Source organism: Scyliorhinus torazame, chromosome 19 (genome assembly GCF_047496885.1).
Source record: "Scyliorhinus torazame isolate Kashiwa2021f chromosome 19, sScyTor2.1, whole genome shotgun sequence".
Classification (NCBI taxonomy): Eukaryota; Metazoa; Chordata; class Chondrichthyes; order Carcharhiniformes; family Scyliorhinidae; genus Scyliorhinus; species Scyliorhinus torazame.
Window position 1 is genome coordinate 135,502,720 of NC_092725.1, and position 12,479 is coordinate 135,515,198.

Below are 12,479 nucleotides of genomic sequence, written 5' to 3' on the forward strand. Positions count from 1 at the left end.
GACCTCAAAGCCCTCGCGCGCAACTGTAACTACCGGCCCGTTACGGCCCCTCGATGTGGAGCTTGCTATTCGAGACATTTACGTGGCGGGGGTCCGACCGAACTATGTAAGACAGCGCCTGCCCGAAAAAGGGGCCCAGGTCCTGGAGGTCACGGTAACACTAGCTACCTCTCTGGAGGTCGCGTTTCAGAGCCTTACTGCGTTCCCCGCCGACCACGCGACCCCCTCGTGGGCCCCCGACCAGAGACTACCCCAGGCTTGTGCCGCGCGGCCGCCCGCCCCCCATGGGGGGCTGCCCTGCTATTTCTGTGGCCAGTCCCAACACCCCGGACAGCACTGCCTGGCCCGCAACGCGAACTGCAGTAACTGGGGGTGAAAAGGACACTTCGCCAAGGTCTGCCTGGCCAGGTCTAAAAACTCGAACTCACAGACCCGATCCACAGACCCACAGGCCTGCAGAACCCGCAAAGTGGCAGCGTGTCTGCCGCCTCCGCCTCCGCACAACACGTGTGACTCATGGGGGCCGCCATCTTGGCCATCCGCCCCCACGCGGCCGGCCACGTGCGATCCATGGGGGCCGCCATCTTGGACGCCATCGTCCTCACCGCCCGCCACGCTTGACCAACAGGGGCCGCCATCTTGGCCGCCATCTACTACACCACCCGAGATGTACGAACGACATGGACAGTAGCCATCGCGGGGCTGCCCCAGCACCTCCGATCTCGCCGCCGGCTACCCCCAGCTCAGCGCGGTCACCCTGGACCAGTCGCGACCTAAGCACCTCCGGAGCTCCATAATGGCCGTCCGGGTAAAAGGGTACGAGACACCTTGCCTTTTCGACTTCGGGAGCATAGAGAGCTTCATTCACCCGGACATGGTAAGACGTTGTTCGCTCCCAATATTCCCGACTCGACAAACTATCTCCCTCGCCTCTGGGTCGCACTCGGTGCAAATCCAAGACTGCACTACTGCAACCCTAGCGATCCAGGGCGCTGAGTACGCTAATTTTAAACTATATATGCTCCCAGACCTCTGCGCTCCTCTCCTCTTAGGACTCGATTTTCAGTGCAACATCAGGAGCCTAACTCTTAAATTCGGGGGGCCCCTGCCCCCGCTCACCATATGCAGACTCGCGACCCTAAAAATCGAGGTCCAGCGTCTCTTGCGGGAAGGGGTCATAGAAGCCAGCAATAGCCCCTGGAGAGCTCAGCTGGTGGTCATCAAGACCGGGGAAAAGTTCCGGATGGTGGTTGATTACAGCCAGACCATTAACCGGTTTTCGCAACTCGATGCGTACCTCCTTCCCCGGATTGCAGACGTGGTAAATCAGATCGCGCACTACCGCGTGTTCTCCATGGTGGATCTGAAGTCTGCATATCACCAGCTCCCAACCCGCCCGGAGGACCGCCACTACACGGCGTTTGAGGCAGATGGCCGCCTTTTCCATTTCCTCCTGGTCCCCTTTGGCGTCACAAACGGGGTTCCGGTGTTCCAACGAGCAATGGACCGAATGGTGGACCAGTACGGGCTGCGGGCCACGTTTCCGTACTTGGACAATGTAACCATCTGCGGCCATGATCAGCAGGACCATGGTGCCAACCTCCACCGATTTCTCCAAACTGCCCAAAAACTCAACCTCACCTACAACAAGGAGAAATGCGTTTTCCGCACAACCAGGCTAGCCATCCTCGGCTACGTCGTGGAAAACGAGGTCCTAGGGCCCGACCCTGACCATATGCGCCCTCTCCTGCAACTCCCTCTCCCTCACTGTCCCAAGGCCCTGAAGAGGTGCCTTGGATTTTTCTCCTATTACGCCCAGTGGGTCCCCCAGTATGCGGACAAAGCCCGCCCACTATTTAAGGCCACCATTTTTCCACTGGCAGCCGAGGCTCGCCAGGCCTTTAACTGCATCAAGGCGGACCTTCGGGGCCGCATTCATTGTTGTACCGGTCAGTTGTAAGCAGATTAAAGCCACGGTTTACTTCTCAACGTGCCTCTCAGTGAATTGATGGTGGCATCACCCACCGTCTGATCCACTCAGTCAGTGTCCCAGCTTCTGGCTCCTATTCTGATGGGGCAGCCTTTAGTGAATCTCTCAAAGGCCCCAAAATCCATATCACATCAGCCAAGAGCATCTCAGGGAGGAGAGTTATAAACAGTGCAAACCTATCTTTGCTGGAAGCACAGGGTTGCAGGAGCGACCCGGCAGCGGTGGGTGTGAACAATAGTGGCGGGGCTGGAAGAACCTGCTGCCGATCAATGGAGGGCTGCCATCGCCGCTGCCGCCAAACACGGCGCTTGCAGGGGACGGGGAGAATCCCGCCGAGAGTTAATGTTTCGAGTCCAATATGTCTCTTCTTCAAAATGTGTTTTTTCAGCATTTTCTGTTTTTACTTCAGAGTTCCAGCATCCACAGTATTTTGCTTTTGCTGCAGTAAAGAATTGGAATTACACAATGGTATGTGCATGGCTGGTTAATATAGTGCCAGATCGTTAGGTTTCCGCTTAATTTTTCTGTAAGAGCAAAGCTGTTTATTTGCATCATTTTACATATTATCCATTTTATGCCTGCTACCTGGCAACCAACTTCTCACTTGGAGTAAATAATAAGACAAGACTTAATGATGAGCAATGGGTGTTTATACAGGGATGCTTTGTTGATTGTAGTTTTGTTTTATACTGGAAGATTGGAGGCCAGATTTTGGCAGCCCAGATGAGTTCACTCTTTCACCGTAACTGAAGCGTGACAAAATTCGACAGGCGAGTGTGCTGCTGCTGCAGCCCTGGCTGAATCAATTCCCTGATTCTCGTCCAGCTACATGTTGCTCCTCCTTTTTCTCGGAGGAGACAGAGGGTTGAATTCTCTGCCTCGCGACGCAGGGAACGCGAGTCGAGATCGGGTGGAGAGTCCGGTGTCCAACCGAAATTGAGGGACGTGCCCGGCGTCGATTCTGGTGGCTGCAGTGAGCGTGTGGTGAGTGGTTAAAAACAGCTCCAGCTGCCAGGCTCCTTGGCACTATCCCAAGCCCCAGTGGTTAGAACTCCCGCCGGACCAGGAATTGCTTGGATCTCGTTCCAGCAGAGTGCTGAACCATTTGCATATCCTGACGCGCTTACCGAATCGTGCCTCCAACGAGAGTGGGAATCACATGCAATTCAGTCCCGGCGTCAATACTCCCAAATGGAGAATTTTGCCCAGTGCCTTCCTCTTCCTGGAGCTCCAGTCCTTACCAACCACAAGGCTCAGCAACTGTTTATTGTTCTGGAATAGCTGGACCAGCGCATACTGAAGGGTGCCCCAGGATTGGTGATAGCTTTGGTGGTCAGGTGGTTTTGACTGAATCACTCCTGTGCACCATGGACTGCTACAGGATCGAAGCATCATCATGGCAGCTCCATAGGAATCTTTCAGAAATATGGAAGATGACCATCATTGGCAAGGCATGTTGCAACTGTACAGAACCTTAGGCCACACTTGGAGTATAGTGTTCAATTCTGGTCGCCACACTACCAGAAGGATGTGGAGGCTTTAGAGAGGGTGCAGAAGAGATTTACCAGGATGTTGCCTGGTACGGAGGGCATAAGCTATAAGGAGAGGTTGAATAAACGCGGTTTGGTCTCACTGGAACGATGGAGGTTGAGGGGCGACCTGATAAGTGGTCTACAAAATTATGAGGGGCATAGACAGAGTGGATGGGCAGAGACTTTTTCCCAGGATGGAGGGGTCAATTATTAGGGGGCATAGGTTTAAGGTGCGAGGGGCAAGGTTTAGAGGAGATGTACGAGGAAAGTTTTTTTACATAGATGGTAGTGGTTGCCTGGAACTTGCTACCGGAGGAGGTGTTGGAAGCAGGGACGATAGTGAGGTTTAAGGGGCATCTTGACAAATACATGAATAGGATGGGAATAGAGAGATACGGACCCTGGAAGTGTAGAAGATTTTAATTTGGTCGGGCAGCATGGTCGGCGCAGGCTTGGGGGGCCGAAGGGCCTGTTCCTGTGCTGTACTTTTCTTTGTTCTTTGTTCTTTGCATTATGCAGTTTCAAATGAGCTGCCCATTGATGGATAAGAAGCCTTTGTTGTTAAGCCTTTGTGATCTGGGGCTAACACACGTGGACTGTCGATGACTCACTGGACCAGTGGATACCAATCAGAGTCAAACAGTCATTCTGACTGGGCTTGCTGGTTGAAAATTGCACATAATTCCAGGTCCTGACATGCACGGTATTGTTCACCTGGTTGATGCATTAGTAGGCAGCAGCTTGCAAGGTTCTACAAATGCCTCCTGCCGATCTCTGGATGGAGTAAGAGGCGAAGAAATTATGGGTAATGACTACTCTTCCAGCGTGCCCACCTACTCCGCTTTACATGACGTCTTCTTCCTGTGTAAATGTCAGCGGCTACCTTACATGATACCCTGAGCCTTTTGAGGCACCCGTGCTTGGACATGTCCAGGAAGCTGGTCCTCTGACTAAATCCAGTCTTCACACTATTGCCTCCTGTAAGTTGAATCACCTTTCATTACCTTTCCCTTATGGAGCAGCGGAGCCTTACCCGAGGTCCAAGGCATAGCTCCACCCCTGCTGCAATGATGTTTTACAGACGCTAAGTGTTGATGAGACAATCAAAACTCCAAGATAGTAGAAATGATCTCCAAGAACAAATTCTTAGGCACATAGGCAGGACGGTAGTTGTGATGTCTGTCTACTTACAGAATATTTTGCCTGCTGTTGTTCAGTCTTTCAATTCTTAGTGTCCTCTTACTTAACTTTCACTGGTAAGCTCCAGGAAACCTGGGAAACTTTCACCATTCAATTTCAAAGAAAAAACACTTAGAACAGCAGCCAATTGCCATTTGTATACAGTGTGATGATTGGAAACACCCCTCTCCCTCGGGGATATCCCCCCCAGGTAGCTGAATGCACTGAAATTAAAGCTGAAAGTCAATGGGTTGCTGCCAGAAATTTTAATTCTTTCCGCCTGCTCCTAAATCCACTCATCTATTCAGGTAAAAATTTGCCTCAAATTGTCCCTGGTAACCTTCTACCCAGGTAAGAGCAGTGTTTCCTTTCTTGTGGCCAACCTCTTTCATTCCTGCAACAAGAATGAGTAAATAAGGTGAAGGCTAGCAACTCAGAGGTATGTGCCTTGTATGATGGGAAAGCGGAAGTGAGAGGTTTAGATGTTGTTCCGTCGAATTGGAGCATGCTTTAGTGCAATGCAAACCAGTGATTGCTGTTAGTGTGGTTGGAAGCAACAATATAAGATTTTGACCGACTGCCTCAACAACACCCCAAACCAGAGTGCATTTCGGAGGATAACGTTTGGTAATCCCTTTTAGTGTGTGAAGAGCGCTGGTGTCCAGAGTGTCTAAGGAAGACGAAACAAGAGTGACATTTTTCTTACTTTGACTGCTCCGATCAGTTGCTCAATATTGAGTGGCATTGACACTGATCTGCAATTCTGGAGATAAAATAGCTAACACTCAAGTGCTTGAGCCACCTCCTTCTATATGCCATGGGTAATATTTTTGGAAGGTTTCTGGTCATAGATACCCAGGATGTGGAGATGCCGGCATTGGACTAGGGTGGGCACATCAAGAAGTCTTACAACACCAGGTTAAAGGTTTGTTTGGTTTAGCACAGTGGGCTAAACAGCTGCTTGTAATGCAGAAACAATGCCAGCAGCGCGGGTTCAATACCCGTACCGGCCTCCCCGAACAGGCGCCGGAATGTGGCAAATAGGGGCTTTTCACAGTAACTTCATTGAAGCCTACTTGTGACAATAAGCGATTATTACTACTTGCTTTCGGAGCGTAGCTGCTTCATCAGGTGACTCACCTGATGAAGGAGCTACGCTCCGAAAGCTAGTGATTCCAAACAAACCTGTTGAACTTTAACCTGGTGTTGTAAGACTTCTTAGTATCGATATCCAGGATACTGTCCCTTCTTTGCACTATTTCATCCAGAAGGATTTAAAAGCTCCACACGTGACAAATTGTGACATTTTCTTCTTTGGTTCCATGTTATGCCCTGGCTCTCCCTGAGCCAACTCATCCGGAGTTAAACATTCTCAAAATGTGGCACAAAGACATTGTTTAGACATGCAGACAAGTTGACCAACAGACGAAGTGAGCAAAACAGCGTTCCTTACTTACCTGTCCAGCTAGTTGCTGAAATCCACACCTGGAGCTAGATTTTAAAAGCTCCACTTCAATTTCCATGCGCCCCAGCAGATGACGCCCATTTTCTAAGTTAGGCCAATCGCCACTCCAATGGATATGCCACTGAGCTCATCAAGGAAATGCTCATGTGAATACCCAAACCTACCATCAGCAGGTGCAGCTATTTTCCACTGGCATGAAAGTGGAGCAGTGTTAAAATGTTGTTAATCACTGGGTAGGATTTTGAGACAAGAAGGTTAATTTGCACTTGACACAGCTTGCCTGCCCCAGGTGTAAACAGAGAGGTTTGCCTTAAACACAAGCAAACTTGAGGTGCCTACTCGGTCATGATTGTATGAAAGACATGGCCCACCACATTGCTTCAGCTTTGGAGACAGTTAACTGACAAGGGATTGACTATATTGACCAAGTCCGCAGTCTGAATCTATCACCTTCAAGAGAAAAAATGAATTTATTTGCTGCTTGACAAAGTGGTTTACCATATACCATCATCTGGTGCACATAGATTCACTGAACTGTTCAAGTTGCCAAAGAGGGCTCATGATTAAAGCTGTAATGCTCCTTTTTCCCAACTACCTGCTTGTTTTTGATCCTGTGTAATTGCAATTTCAAGCAGGTGAATCTTTATAACTAAAGAGAGGTTGCTATCCTATAGAGTGTAGATGGATAGGCAACATTATGGTCAATCTTTCTTGATAGAGCTATTACTTGGATCTTGTCAGCACTGAAGATATACACCATTTATCCAGCCACTGTCTAATTTTGTCTGCATCCACCTGCAGTGATTCAGATTCTACTTGATTTCAGATGAGAACTAAACTGCTCTCTCGGGAGCGGTGCCATCAGCAAGGAGAACAATGTTACTTTTGCTGATACCCATCAGATCATTAATGAAGATGTAAAACAGAAAGAGATCAAGCATAATTTTCAAATTGACCTCTATGTAGATATTGCAGAAAGACAAGAAATATCCATTTATAATGATCTAATGTTTGCTTCCTCAAAGTCACATATCCATTTCAGCAGTTCATCAGACTCGTTGCAAAAAGTACATTTTTTTTTTAAACGAGGCTGTAACGCCACCACATCCTATCATGCAGTCTTCACTATTGCTGTAACTTTCTGTTGGCAATCAGAAAATTTTGGGACTGTCAGCATGCAGTTAAAATGTTGCGACGGTTTCTTAATTGGTGGAGATTTTGAAGCCCCAGCCCAGTAGAGACAGGGTCCAGATGCCCTGTATCTTCCTTGGGACCTACCACTGAATGATTGGAGTGCCGCCGTGTATCAGCTGATATGCAAATGTTCAAGTCCAATATGCAAATGAAGACCATAGGTATCCATTGTCATTTAGAATAACACTCCAGTGCTTGTGCCATGCACACTCTTCCCTGTATCAGCTGAGGGTCCAGACAGACAGAAGCGCAGCAAATAATCTTCCATTTATTATTATGGAGATGACAGAAAAATGTGTGCTCCTCTGAGCTTCAAGAGAACCAAAGTTGCTGGCTAATGTTCAATGTTCCCTATAATTTTAATTTGTTGTGCTTGACCTGTCGTTTGCAGTATGCAGAACATTAAGGAAACAGCCTTACGCCTGTGCCGTTTAGAGGCTACAGTGCTCTCGGTATTGGCTACCTTGAAGTGAGAAACGGATCAGAGTCTAGCTGGGACAATGACTGCATCATACAAGAGGTGGGTGCCAAATACCATGGTCAACATGGCCTTCTAGATCAGAATTGATCACCCAAAGAGGTTGGAGAGTTTTTTTAAATATTTATCCCCAAAATTAGCCTTGGATTTTAGATTTGGTTTTTCGCTATTACATGGCACCTGGGAAGGTACATCTTCTTGATATGAGGCACAAGGAATGATAAACCAACTTGTCTTTTTGTGTCTCTGTCTGGCATTTTTGTATATCTGTATACTTTTGTGTGGGAATTATTTTGATGGCTTCCCAAATAGTTTGTGTAAGATTCCTTTTCACTTTCACGTGCATACCAGCTTATTTTCAGCAACAGGGGAAAAAAATTTGTAATGCTGAAAAATACACGTTTCGAAGAAAAAAAACCATTTTCACAATTTTGTCAAATTAATAGAAAGTCAGCACTTTGTGTGAGAAAATTGGGGAATGTAAAGTATTTATAAATTGTTGCTGTTGTCACATTTAATGGTTAAGGCTCTAGTATTGGGGAGGCTCCTAACTACATTTAAATTTCACAGATACACAATTGTGTTATTTGCACCTTTTCAGGCGCAAGGAAAAAAGAGATCTAAAGAGTTTTAGGCTGAAGTAAAGCAGATACAAGTTTCTTCTCAAGTCTGAACAATGCAAAACAGAGTGGTCTTGTCAGAATGTTGAATGCCTCTCAGGTGGTGGGTGTAGGCACCATATGAAGGGCATTAAAAAGGAGATACATTTCTGTTTTAACCTAGCTGTCTTAACTGATAACCACGGTCCTTTATATTATTTTCTCAAGGTCGTGATCACTGTTCATATGTGAACACAAATACTTTGGTTCAAAGTGATTCCAGATTGCTCTAAATATTTTACAACAACTAATTCAGGTAACACGCATGTGCAAACTCATCAAACCTGGCTGTGTTTCATGTTATAGCTGCGCATCTCCCCAACCTCCAGGAAAGCTACATAAATCTGCTGACAAAGTGGCATTTTGAAACGCTTAAGAGATGAAACAAGGAAAGTGCATTAAGTAAAGGTTTCATTGTTTTCCTTGAAATAGAGTTTTTCCCATTACTTACTGACGGTTTTCTTTCAGGCATTAAGGCTAATACCTTCACATCATGTGCCAAATTATCTTCAAGTGACACAAATGTACCTCTTCTCTTTCTCAATAGCACTAACCTTTCAAATGAGTGGATTCTCTTCTATTTCACTCTCCTAGATTGTAACCAAATAGGAATGATATTTGATTTGAATTAAAGGTTGTCTAATTCTCTGGAATGGTTGCAATTAGATTAACAGATGAAAGAGCTTGAATTTGGGTACTTTGATTGCCCTATCAGGTTTACACATTAGACAGTTTTTTTTCTTCAAAACCAACGAGTTCATCAAATTGTAGAAGTCAAAAAAGGTCATCCAGCCATCGAGCTCAGCCAATTATTGTGTCACCTTTACGTTCAGAATGTACACATAACATGTTCATCCTTTTGTGCCAAGGTGGTGTTCATCTACACCTGTCAAATCAATTATTTGTCCATATTCAATAGGAGACAATCGTTTCTGTACATTAACAAGTCTAAATATTAACCAGTTAGTTTTAAGTGTATACCCTCACCTTAGCTGTGAATCATGCCCTCTAGATCTCTTCCTTTAGAAACACACAGTGCAGCAAATTAAATCAAAGTTCTCCCCCCTATCCATTTAAGGATGTGTTATTTCTATAAACAAATCCTTTTCAATGCCATATGTCTTTTGTTATCAGCAGAGTGGCTGGAACCACAATAACAAATAGGCATTTCAGAATAAAAAGCATTATGTTAAAAAATACAGTGAGGCCAAAAGTAGAATTCATGTGATCAATATTAATGATATCTCGTTTTTAATAAATTATAGACAAAAACTTTACTTTTTTAACACATTCTTGGAATCTTAGAGAAAAAAAACAGTAGAAAGCCTGTATACTTGAATTCTTCAGCTTAACTGGTATAAATATCATGAGATGAAATGTTCCTAACACAGATTGAATTCTTTACAACAGTAATTGATGATTACTACAAGGAGAAAAAATATCAGTTAAAATTTCCAAAATGCTCCATTGAAGTCTAACTTAACCCAACCTAATCTGATCGATTGCATATGTCTGTTACAACTCAGTTTCAAATTAGAGTCAATTAGAACATCATAAAAAGCTCTGAACAATTTGCCAAAATACAAAAACATATTTTTCTCAATCTCTGCATAAACATTTAGTGAATAAAAATGGAACATTGGGTAGGTTTGAACTATTCATGTGTTTATCCAATCAAGACTGTTCTGTAATGGTGGGACTACCTACTACATACTTGAACATCAAAGTTATATTTTTTCTTTTTGAACCTATAAATATTATTTTTTTAATTCAAGCAATCGCCTTTGAGATCTCAACAAAAGGAAGCAACCTTTACCTAACATTCTAGCACTAATGCTTTACTACTGTTTATCTCCCAGTGTCCAATAATAACCCATCTATTGTTTATTCTGGATCTAGGATCAACAACATTGCAACAAAAATACTTTGTACATGTTGCCTCACGAAGCTTTGATGGCAATGGTGTGTTGTATTTTCCGTTGAATTACACTTTTAGAAAAATTTAATGAGAGTGCAAAAAATCTAATAATACGTAACCGCTGTGCGTAAATAGGTTAAGACTCACTCAGTTAATTCCTGTGATTGTTTACTTTCGGTAATAATTTTGGTTAGTTTTACAAAACGGATTAAAGCAAAGGATCTTTTTTTTTTTACAGCCATCATAGCACATGCTGGGATTGATATCAACCCTGCCAGCCCAGTGTAATTCAGGGAATTAAAACCAAATTGATTACCTTCTCACTTTGAACTCAGCCTTCCCCATAATTTTAACTTGCAGGTTTCCAGAGGGGGTAAAAGTGCCCACCTAAAGCAGGAGGGGATCTGATGAATTTTTGAATGTGACAGTCTTAATGTACCTTGACAGTATTTCAATTAGGGACCTGAGTAGGGAGGCCGCAAAGGCTTTCCTGCTCAGCTCCAAACAACTCAAAAGCCGTTCGGCAGACAAAAGGGACCCTCAATGATTACAACCGAGAATTTCCTTTGTGGGGCCAATGGGAACAGACGTTTTCCTCGAGACTTGTGAGGAAAGTCGTGGCCTCCCCCTCAGACTTGCCCCCAGGACCTCCGCCCCCCCCCCCCCCCTTTCACTCCTTCCCGAGAGACCTTCACAAAACTCCATCCCCTTCACTTAACTGCAAGCTGGCCCAGTTGATATTTACTCTGCAGCCCCTAGTCCTGCCCAGAATAGGCAGGAAGTGGGCTGGCGGGTTCCAAGCGATATCCAAGAGTTAAAATACCCTAGGCCTGAAACTTAGGCTGGCGAGTGCTTTCCGCATTTGTCCATCTTCCCGCTTCACAGAATCCAGGGTTAAAATCAACCCAATTCATCAATTTAAAATCAAGTCAATGTTCCCTCATCTCGAGTCTCATCCTTCATGACAAACACGTTCAGTTTATGTTTAAAATAGGTGAGAAATCAAATAATGTGGCCCTCTGGTGGAAAATAAAATATTACAACTGAAGTGTGCAAGACAAGAAGACTTATAAATAATAAAGCTGATTAGCATTACTTTATTTAAAATTAAGTAGGTAGATATTTATCAGCAAAAATGCATTATTATTAGATAATGTCATTAAAATCCAATGCTCTCAGACAACAAGAATGTCTGCATAATGGAGAATAATTAATGTGAAATTTGTTTTCAACACTAAAGATTAAAATCACCAGGAGCGTTCAGAACATATCTTACTGTCTCAAAAAATAGCTTTTGCATCAGATAATACGAAAGATGTGATGAAAACGAAAGGAGAACGTCTTAAGGAAAACAAAACTTACCTGCTGTTGTTGCAGATGCAGTAGTTCTACTGTGCTTATTTCACCACTAGTGTCACCACTTGATCTTCCATCTCTGCTGCCAGCATCTAATTGGCTGCTTAGAGTGCTCATTCCATTTTGATTCATTGAACTGTTGCTTATTGTCTCGGTCGCGGATTCTTGCATCATGACTTAATACCTAAAAGTGATTAAGAAGCATCAATTAACACTCTCGTTACACCTTTACACTTCCATTATCAAGATGGTCCCATTCTGCCAATTACAGAGGCAGTTCCAGGACAGAAGTGAATAACGTGGTACAGTCTTCCAACAAATAAACGTTTCAAAGAACTGCCTAGTTGTTTTTTTTTCCTTCAAGTGTATGTGACACATTTTATGTTTCTGAATTTTAAGCTCACATAACCTTGGTCTTTTTTTCTCCTGAACTGCAAAATCGTCGGGCATTACACAATTAAAATAGAATCCAAACAATCTACATGTTTTTTAGCCTTGCATTAAAAAAAAAATCTCACATTGAAAGCACAAATTCAAACACTCCATTTCATGTATTATCCAGCATTATCCAGCTTCGACAACTGTGAATGACTGTAGCTTATTTAAAATATTCAGTATCTTGATTCTGTCAGTATTTTACAGCATTCTTTATGAAAGACTGTTGTTTAATGATGCACAGCTAATCATACTAAATTAAAATTTTGTAAG

General features: G+C 44.3%; 1 protein-coding gene across 6 annotated transcripts in view; it reads right to left on the bottom strand.

Annotated features, from left to right (window-relative positions):
• The window catches only part of foxp2 (forkhead box P2), a 545,939-nt gene that overhangs the window by 443,191 nt on the left and 90,269 nt on the right, over positions 1–12,479 (bottom strand). For all 6 annotated transcript variants that reach the window (XM_072485280.1, XM_072485279.1, XM_072485281.1 and 3 more), the window contains exon 2: positions 11,778–11,955. In XM_072485280.1, the coding sequence (XP_072341381.1) occupies positions 11,778–11,945 (168 nt within the window). In that variant the 5' untranslated portion in view covers positions 11,946–11,955. The remainder of the gene's footprint in view (positions 1–11,777; positions 11,956–12,479) is intronic.